This window comes from Eimeria acervulina, genomic scaffold (assembly GCF_000499425.1).
Source record: "Eimeria acervulina Houghton genomic scaffold, Eah_scaff49, whole genome shotgun sequence".
Lineage (NCBI taxonomy): Eukaryota > Apicomplexa > Conoidasida > Eucoccidiorida > Eimeriidae > Eimeria > Eimeria acervulina.
The window spans coordinates 6305-16240 of NW_013549768.1; the positions used below are offsets into that span (position 1 = coordinate 6305).

The following is a 9936-nucleotide window of genomic DNA, read 5'->3' on the forward strand; positions in this document are numbered from 1 at the left end:
CAGCCGCAGAGACAGAGAGCAGCCGTCTGTACGGCCAGCAGCAGCTGCTGCTCTTCCTTCGCATCGGGGCTCTCAGGGAAGCATAGCAAGTGCTGTCTCTCCCAGCAGCAGCGACGCTGTACAGCAGCAGCAGCAGCAGCAGCAGCAGCAGCAGCAGCGAGGTTCACTAGCTAGCGCCTTTGGAAGCTTCGCAACGTCGTCATATACTCCTGTTGCCTCGCCCAGACACAAACCGCAGCTGCTGCTGCAACAGCTGCAGCAGCAGCAGCAGCAACAGCAGCAGGCTTGCTTGAAGAGCGCAGTGGAGTTCCACCGCCGTTGGTTCTTCCAGCAGCTGCAGTATCATAGAAGGATTACGAGGAGTCAGCAGCAAGCAGCAGCAGCAGCAGCAGCAGCAGCAACGCGAGCCGAGCGTAAACGCCAACTCAGAGGCACCACCACCCACTGCAGCAACAGCAGCCGCAGCAGCAGCTGCAGCAGCAGCAGCAGCGGCAGTAGCGGCAGCAGCAGCAGCAGCAAAGCGAGGTGGCGTGCTATCTACCGCCCTAGGGGCAACAGGAGCAGCAGCAGCAGCAGCATCAGCAGCAGAGACAGCTTTCTGGGGTCAAGCAGCTACAGCAGCAGTTCTTGTGGCGAGAGCGACAGCAGCAGCAGCAGCAGCAGGAGCAGCAGCAGCCCCATGCAACGAAAGCGGTGGCCGAGGTCTTATCGTTGTGATTGTCGATGCCACAGCAAAGCAGCAGCAGCAGCAGCAGCAGCAGCAGATTGCAAGAGTGTATGTGTGGGGGTGCCGGCCTTAGCTAAGCCCTCAGCTGCATACGAAGGTCAGCAGCAGCAGCAGCAGCAGCAGCTGCAGCAGCTGCACTTGCATGCATTGCCTTTCTTTGCTGCTTTCCTCCGAGCGACTCGACGGGCCGCTAGGAGCGTCAGTGGGAGTGAAGGCGCAACAGCAGCAACAGCAGCAGCAACAGCAGCAGCAGCAGCAGCGCAGCAGCAAACCAACGCTTCCTGCTGCTGTGACGGCATTTGTGATGTATGCGCAATCAGCGTCAATCTGCAGCTGCAGCCATTTGCCTACCCTCTCCAGCAGCAGCAGCAGCAGCAGCAGCAGCAGCAGCAGGAAGAGGAACAGCAGCCGCAACAGCAGCAGGATGCAACAGCACCTGCTGCAAGCAGCAAGAGCAAGAGCAGCAGCAGCAGCAGCAGCAGAAGCGGCTGCTGCAGTGCATGCGTTGATATTCATCGCTGTGCTGCTGGTTTATATGTTAGGAAGAGAGCGACGAAGAGAGACAGAAGAAGAAGAAGAGAGACACTCACCGTAGCTACACTAGAACCTGTAGAGCTCAATGAAGACAGCAGCAGCAGCAGCAGCAGCAATGAATTAGCCTCCCTTCTCAGCAGCAGCAGCAGCGATGAAGATAACACCAACAGCAGCAGCAGCTACTGCAGCAGTAGCAGCAGCTATTGTAACACCGGATGCAGCAGCAGCAGCTACTGCAGCAGCAGCAGCAGCAGCGGGCTGCTGCGCCGAGGTGTTCGAGGGGTTTCATCGCGATTGCATGCGCTGTTGCATGCAAACAGCAGACGAAGCCATTCTCTATTAAGAGACGCCCCACATACCCCAGAAGAAAGCTCAGGCAGCAGCAGCAGCAGCAGCAGCAGCAGCAGCAGCAGCAGCAGCAGCAGCAGCAGCAGCAGCATAAGGAACTCCGCTTCTTGCTACAGTGTATGTACAATGGAAATGGAAGACAGACACGCCACCAGCAGCACAAGCAGCAGCAGCAGCAGCAGCAGCAGCAGCAGCAGCAGCAGCAGCAGCAGCGGCTGTAGCAGCTCAGGGGCAGTCTCCAGGGAACAACCAGCAGCAGCAGCAGCAGCAGCAGCATCAGCAGCAGCAACAGCAGGAGCAGCAGCAGCAGCAGGCCGTATGGTTTGTGTTGCTGCGTCTCACAGCTCGCAGCTGCCGTTTTCTGCAGACAGCAACATGCAGCAGCAGCTGCAGCAGCAACCTGGGAGACAGCAGCAGTCCGCGCAAGGCGGAGGAGCCCCTCCCCCAGCAGCAGCAGCAGCAACAGCAGCAGCAGCAGCAGGAGGATGGGGTGGAGATGTTGAGAGGATTTTATCACGACCTCGAGAGCGCAGCCTGTCTCGCTCGCAGCAGCAGCAGCAGCAGCATTCTCACATATCTCTTCAGCAGCAGCAGCAACCGAAGCAGCATTCTCAGCAGCAGCAAGAGCAGCCTCATCATAATCCGCAGCAGCATGCACAGCAGCAGCAGCAGCAGCAGCAACAGCAGCAACAGCAACAGGATTTGGGTGAAGAGCAGCAAGAAGAGCGGGTGCTTCGATATCACTTTGCGCCTAAAGCACATGAGCGTATGCCGTGGTGGCTATCAAGAGTTGTTTCTTTTATTGATCTACTTCTTGATAACTGTAGAAAACGTAGAAAGATAATGCAGAAAGCAACATGGAGAGGGGCGCCTATGAGCATGCCGAGGAGAGGTGACTTAGGGTTGTTTATTGATGAGAAGATCGAGACATGGTATGTACAGTGGCTTATATCTTTTAATTCTAAATATTATATGCGGATCTTCTCGTCTCTTTGTCTTTCTATCTTGTACGGCACCATCATGCATGCAGCAGCTAAACTCAGAGGCTTCCTTCAGAATAAAGACCTCAATATGCAACAGCTACAGGTTAGTCTAGCTAAATATATATAAATATATATATATAAATATATTTATATATATATATTTATTTATTTATATTTATATATGTATATGTAAACATTTGTATATATGTATATTTTTATTTTTAGATGTTGTTTTATGTAATGTATTGTTCATATATGTAATGTATTATGTATATATATATATATATATATCTGTATATATATATATATAATGTATATATATATAATGCATATATATATGTATATATATATATATATATTAAATATCAACAGCTACGAGTCAGTCGATCCTCCATAGTATGTATATTATATATTATATATATACATATATATATATATATTATTTGTTGTAATAGGATGCATACTATAATATGCTAAATAATATATATATTATATAATGATGACATAGTATGTCTGCAGTGTGTATCACATATATAATCCACATATGAATATATATAAATATAAATAAGCAAACAAATAAACAAATAACTATATATATATATATATATATGTCTGATGTGCTTGTGCATGCAGGAGTCTCCATTAGGCGTTTCGGGTGTACTTGCAGTTGTAATTGCTCGATTATTGCTGCAGCCTTTGATGTCATTCTTCGTTCTGTCTCCTCTCTGGTTCCCTCGCTGCTTTAAAGGCAGGTGGTATTGCTGCTTCATCGATACTTCTCAGTTTGCTCTCGGAGAAGGATATAAACTCAACAGACTCTTACTACTCGCCTCAGCACTACAGTACGTATACGCTCTACGGTTTAGGGTTTAGGGTTTAGGGTTTAGGGTTTAGGGTTTTGATGGATTTTAGGGTCTAGGGTTTAGGATTTCGATGGGGTTTAGGGTTTAGGGCAGATAGTTCTATGAACAGCTAGCTAGCTAGCTAGCTAGCTAGCAACGTACAGCTACCTGGCTAGCTAGCTAGCTAGCTAGCTAGCCAGGTAGCGTGTGTGATGTGTAGGAGAGTGTAGATAAACAAATAGAGTAGACAATGGATAAATATATTTGTTGCGTTTGTTTGTTTTTCAGGCTGTTCTTCCCTCTGTTAGATCAAACATTGCATTTGTTTCTGCTTCCAGGTGTATCGTCAGTTTGTCCGTTTTTAGCTGCGAAGTTTGGAGGTCCTATGTTAGTTGCTTTGCTGCAGATAACAGTATTTCTAGTTGTTCGCGAGCCGACATATATCCTTGCATGCATTATCTGTCTTATATCTCTCTTATTCTCGTTCTTTTTTCTTCTTGCGAATGAACAAAGAACGTTAACTACTTTCTTAACTATCTTCGTCTCTTTCCTCTTCATTGCTTTCACTTCAAGGGCTTTCTATATAAGGTTAGACTTTCTAACGCTTTTAAACACTCGAGGGTTTAGGGTTTATAAGGGTTTATAAGGGTTTATAAGGGTTTATAAGGGTTTATAAGGGTTTATTAGGCTGGATGAGGGTTTATGAGGGTTTTTAAAGGGTTTATAAGGAGTTAGGGTTTGTGGTTTCTGTTTATACTTTAGGGTTTAGGGTTTAGGGGTGTGTGTCTTTTAATATTCCGGTGTGCGGCACCCAATTGTATTTGTTTGTTTCCTCTAGTCTATTATCGAGGGTTTAGGGTTTAGGGTTTAGGGTTTAGGGTTTAGGGTTTAGGGTTTGTGTGTGCAGGATGTTTGAGATAAACCGGCGCCGTTTGTTTTGCAAATATGTACTGCCCTATTTAATGTATCTTGAAGAAGTAGCTGTTGTATTGTACGGGGCAGGCAGAGGTGAAGAAGGTGAAAGCGACTCAAGTGTATCTGTTGCTTCTGCTGCTGCTCTGCTGCACCAGCCATCTCCTCATCCTTCTTTGTCTTTGCATGCACGCAATACGCACTCCTGGCGGGGAAACCCTAAAAAAACCCTCAGAACTTCTAAACAAATCCGTACGTCTTTGCTGCTTGATGATGCTGTACCAGCAACCTAGCAACACTCCACCGCTGCTGCTGCTGCTGCAGCAGCAGCAGCAGCAGCGGCAGCAGCGGTTGGAGCAACAACAGCATAGAGGAGGGGCAGCGGCGGAGGCAGCATCTACTGCAGCAGCAAAAACAACTACTGCAGCAGCAGCAGCAGCAGCAGCAGCAGCGGAAACTCCTGCTGCAGTAGCAGCTGCAGCAACTGTTGCAGCCGCCGCAGCAGCAGCATCTATTGCAGCAGCAAATGCAGCGTCTTCTGCAGCAACAGCAGCAGTAACTATTGCAACGGCAGTAGCAGCGTCTGTTGCAGCAACAGCACCTTCTGTTGAGCAAAATCTGGTGCAGCAGTAGCAGCAGCAGCAGCAGCACCTGACTCAGCAGCAGCAGCAGCAGCGGCAGCGTTTGTTGCAGCAGCTGCAGCAGCATGAAGGGGACACCGACGTGGGACCTCCTGCTCAGCGGAAGCGGGGCTACTGAAACAATCATATCGACCAGGCGTTTCATTTTATACGTTTTCACATAGCAGAAGCAGCAGCAACAGCAGCAGCGGCTGCTGCTGTTGCAGCAGCAGCAGAAGCAACGGCAACGGCTGCTGCTGTTGCTGCAGCAGATCATCACATGCGGCCTTGAGCTTAGCTCTGTACTGGCTCCGCTTTTTCTAGGGTTTCGCGTTCCGGGGTGTACGTACAGCTGCATTGATTTGATGCAACTACGGCTGATGGCTTCTGCTGAACATTTTCGTTTGAAACACTTCAATGGTTTATACAAATGTTGTCTCACTGAAGATCTCCCTGTAAATAATAAGCAGCAATACTGCAGGCTTCCATCACCAGGAGAGAGGGGGGTCTGTTCTCGTAGTTCTGTAGTTCTGCTTCAAGGCAGTCACTCAATAATGCATTAAATTGCTTTATTTAGCGCTAGGGTGTACTCACTTTAAGGAAATAAAGGGAAAAAAGCATATTCAAATTGGCGCTGTTGTCGTCGATGCACGCAGAGAGGCCCCCTCCCCTGTTGTCGGGTGTAGAGGGAAGATGAATTTTTCATGTATTTCAGCTCAGATGAGGTGAAAACCAAATATATACTTTGAAATATCTGAATAATGCTTTTTTTCTGCAAAAGGTTCGGGGTTTTAAGCGCTTACATTGTCGAGAGTGCCCTGGCTAGCCGTCGGTGTCTGGCGACGAGAAGTGGGAAAGTCGCGAGAAAATAGTGCTTTTTAGTGAATCTTTTGGTTAATTATATTTTTTATAAATATATATTTCTAAATTCAAACAATTGAGAGAAATTCCCGGATAAAAACCATGAGTTACCACTGATCTTTGCACGACAGACTCGACGCCTATCTGAGGTGTATGCTCAGCTTTTCTGCATTACACGGAGTGGAAAGCAGAAGTTTTCTCTTATTTAACATCATTTTTAGGAGTTCAATTTGTCAAAAATAAGAAGTTCTTCTCCTATTGAAGGGAATTAAGGCCGCAGATTCATCAGAACCCTGCGAGCCACCCAGCATGCGTATTCAAGTTTCTCTCCTTTCTTTGCAACAGTTTCCTTTCCAGCCCTTGAATGAGATAAAGGGTTATTTGTACCAATTTATAAATCATTTCACTTTCTTGTTCTCGTCTTGTTAACAGATTTCTTCCTTCTTCCCTTAGGCATCGATCAGACCCTGTCTCGCGTTCTCCCGTCGATGTATTTTTGTTTTTCTCCCGTTTTCCTGTCTTTTCCCCATCGCTTCCAGCTGTCTTCCTTCTTTATTCATTGAATTTAAGAGCGAATTTTTCAATTTTTCATCTCCAGACAGCGCAGGCATCGTCAAGGCGCCCTCTCTATACGATGATGTCTCATCGCACAGAGGAACACAGGAAAGCGTTATTTTCTTCTTCTGAAAGAATTCAGTTGCTGCGTTCCTTTTCTTCTGCTATTTGTCTTTCTCCTTCTGCAACAGCCAACAGCGGCAATTGTGTATTCGGGGGAGGAGAGACAGCATACAGGAAATGGAGCAGCAGCAGCAGCAGCGCCAGCAGCAGCAGCAGCTGCAGCTCGACGAGTGACAGCAGCAGCTGCAGTAGAATCAGCACTTCCGGCAGCGGAACCAGCAGCAACAGCAGCAACAGCAGCAACAGCAGCAGCAGCAGCAGCAGCAGTGCGGATGACGTGAAGCGTTGTAAAGCGAAGAGGAATGATTGTTCTTCTTGTAAAGATAATTTTCATCTCTCTTTTGCTCGCAGTGGCTTTGTTGGTTTGTCTCCTTCTTCTTTTTTATCTTTGTTTGATTATATCTCATTAAGACGGAAGAACTCTCTCTTTATTTTCTTGTTTTGTTTGCTGCTGCTAGCTAACAGCTTTTCATCAGTCGTCTGTATTAACAGGCGCTCCCCGTCCACGCTGCTTTCCTCCGCTTCTCTTCACAGCAGCACTTCTGCTGCATCTCATCTACCCCCGCAGCAGCACCAGCAGCAGCACCAGCAGCAGCAGCTGCAGCACCAGCAGCTGCTGCAGCAGCAGCAGCAGCCTTTGGGCATGCTGCTGCAGATTGGTAATGGGCCTGCCCTGAATTTAGAAGAGAATGATGATTGTTTAATAAAAGAAGAAGATGTTCCTGCAAATATAAAAAACCCGAAGGAGACAGTTGAATTAAAACCGTATCAGTGGGCAGAGCATGTAAACGATCAGGTGTATGTACAGGAGACTTTAAAGGCTTATCAAACTACAGATACACCTGGAAGAGAGAGACAGTTTATATTAAGTTTTAAACTACCCTCCAACTTAGCAGAAAATGAAAACACAACAACAACAAACAGCAGCAGCAGCGACAGCAGTAGCAGCAGCAGCGACAGCAGCAGCAGCAGCAGCAGCAGCAGCAGCAGCAGCAAGGCACTTCTAATATTGACAAAGACTTGGGATGGATCTCTGCATGATTGGGAGTGCGATGAACATATATTAGAATTGATTAGATTATCAGATGAAAAGTATTTGCAAGGTCGAAATGCTTCAAGTGAGACGGGAGATAAAGTAGAACAAAGAATTGAGTATTCTCTCGGGGTGTATGAGATAGATATAAGTAATTTGGTCTATAATAAACATCTCGCAGGAGACAATTTGCATATATTAGTCCGAGAGAAGCATAACAAATGTCTCTCTGCATTTGATACACCTACAGGGGATACAGGCCCTGTGTTAAAAGTACATGCTCAAATTAAAGAAGATGTTGATGCGGTGTATACTGAGTGGAGTTCAATAAGCTCTTGTCGTTTATCTTGTGTAACACCTGTAAATTATAGTTGTCGTAAAAGAGCATGCATAGCGGGCAAGAATAACGGGGCTGCATGCAAAGCAGAGAGTATGATTGATAGACTTCCTTGTACAGATCCTTCTGTTTCTTCTCCTTGTACTTGTGAGGCATTCAATCAATCTAATGCATGTCCTCTATATTCTACTTGCGATGAAAGTGTAGCTAATAATGTGCGGTGTACTTGCAAAGGCGTCTTTGCTAAAGAAAACGCTTCAAAGAAAACTACGTGCCAAATAGGTGAATAAACAACAACATATAATTTATTATTATTATCATTAAATAAATATTTAATATATAATATATATAGATATATATATATATATATATATATATATTTGTATTTATATGTATACTTATAAATATATAATAGCAGATAATAATTATTATTCAAAATAAACTGTATACATACAGATATACATATATATGTATATATATATATATATGTATATATATATATGTGTATATATATACATATATATATATATATGTTTATGTTTGTAAATGTATACTAACACATAATTATTATTATTAATAATAAACTTTCATATATGTCATATCTTTAGATGTGAAGTCATAAGGAATTATATTAACAGTAAATAATTGTAGAATTGCTAATAATTAATAAAAATGTCTGTATAAATATATATATATATATTTATATAACAATAGTAATTATTAAAGTAGTAAATAATAAAAAAATATTATGCGTAATAATAATAATAATAAATAATAATAATAATAGTAATAAATAATAATAATAATAAGTAATAACAAAGGCTGCATAAAACAAAATAGCTAAATAACGCAAATGTCTAATTAATAATTGAAATATATATATGCATATATATATATATGTATACTTATTTATTTATCTATATATATATTTATTTATTTATCTATATATATATATACATATCTATGCATATATATATATATCAATTACAGCATTATTAATCAATGAATGAAATAATCAGTGTATTAATGCATTAATTTATTTATTTATATATCTTTTTAAACTAATTAATTTGTTTATTTATTATTTGTTTATTTATTATTTGTTTATTTATTATTTGTTTATTTGTTTATTGATGCAGAGGATGCAACTACCTTTGGGGCTTCTACGAATGAAGAAATAAAAATATCTGAGAGCAACACTTCTTTAATTATTTTATATGTTATTGTCGGCGTCTTTGCTGCTGTTGTTGTTGTTGGCTGTACAATATTACTTTGTAAGCTAAACGAATACTATTATAATATTACTCAGGTTTAAGTTTAAATAAAAATATAATAATAATAGTATTATTATAATGTTATAATTGGATTGTTATAATGTTATTATTGTTATATTATAATAATAAGGCAATCATATAATAATAATAATAATATTATTATAATAATACATTTAGATATATATATATGTGTGTAATGTTTCATGTTATATGCTAGTGCTAGTGTACGTTACGTGTATAGATATGCATATAGTATATAAATATATAGATAATATATATATATATATATATAGATATATACATATAACCCCCTCCCCCCTCTATTCTTCTTCTCTTTTTTTTCTTTCTTTCTTTTTCTTTCTCTCTTTCAGGTGTTAAAGAAAGACCTCCACGAGATGAAGATTTATTAACAGCAAATATTAACCCTCAAACAGGGCAGCCTGCTGCAGGTGTAGCGGATTTAGGGTACTGGGGGGGCCCCTCCCCAATGCCTATGATGGGGCCCCCAGGGATGGGTGGCCCCCCAAGGGGGGGCCCCCAAATGGGGGGCCCCCAGATGGGGGGGGCCCCCGTAATGGGTGGGGGGCCCCCTATGGGGGGCCCCCCACCTGGGGGTATGGGTAGAGGGATAACATCTCCTAGAGTAATACAGAATATGCCTCAGTCTAGAAGGTTTTAAATAAAGAGAGGAATTAGAGAGAAAGAGAAAAAAAGAAAGAACGGGTGTTGTCGCTCTCCCTGTCTTCGCGCTCAGTTATATATATATATATATATATATATATATATA

At 42.8% G+C, this 9936-nt stretch overlaps 2 protein-coding genes across 2 annotated transcripts in view; both read left to right on the forward strand.

Moving 5' to 3' along the window:
• The window catches only part of EAH_00009720 (hypothetical protein), a gene marked incomplete at both ends in the record, with an annotated part of 6305 nt that extends 1326 nt beyond the window's left edge, over window positions 1–4979 (forward strand). Inside the window, 5 exons of the mRNA XM_013395274.1 lie at window positions 4–2375; window positions 3260–3434; window positions 3723–3821; window positions 4342–4468; window positions 4632–4979. Of these exons, the coding sequence (XP_013250728.1) occupies window positions 4–2375; window positions 3260–3434; window positions 3723–3821; window positions 4342–4468; window positions 4632–4979 (3121 nt within the window). The remainder of the gene's footprint in view (window positions 1–3; window positions 2376–3259; window positions 3435–3722; window positions 3822–4341; window positions 4469–4631) is intronic.
• A 1485-nt stretch (window positions 4980–6464) lies between these two features.
• EAH_00009730 (hypothetical protein, conserved) lies at window positions 6465–9828 on the forward strand (the record flags this gene model as incomplete). The annotated part of the gene is made up of 4 exons (XM_013395275.1): window positions 6465–6792; window positions 6964–8157; window positions 9015–9149; window positions 9521–9828. 4 exons carry the CDS (start codon window positions 6465–6467, stop codon window positions 9826–9828), a joined length of 1965 nt encoding a protein of 654 aa, XP_013250729.1.
• Between the last annotated feature and the right edge of the window lie 108 nt (window positions 9829–9936).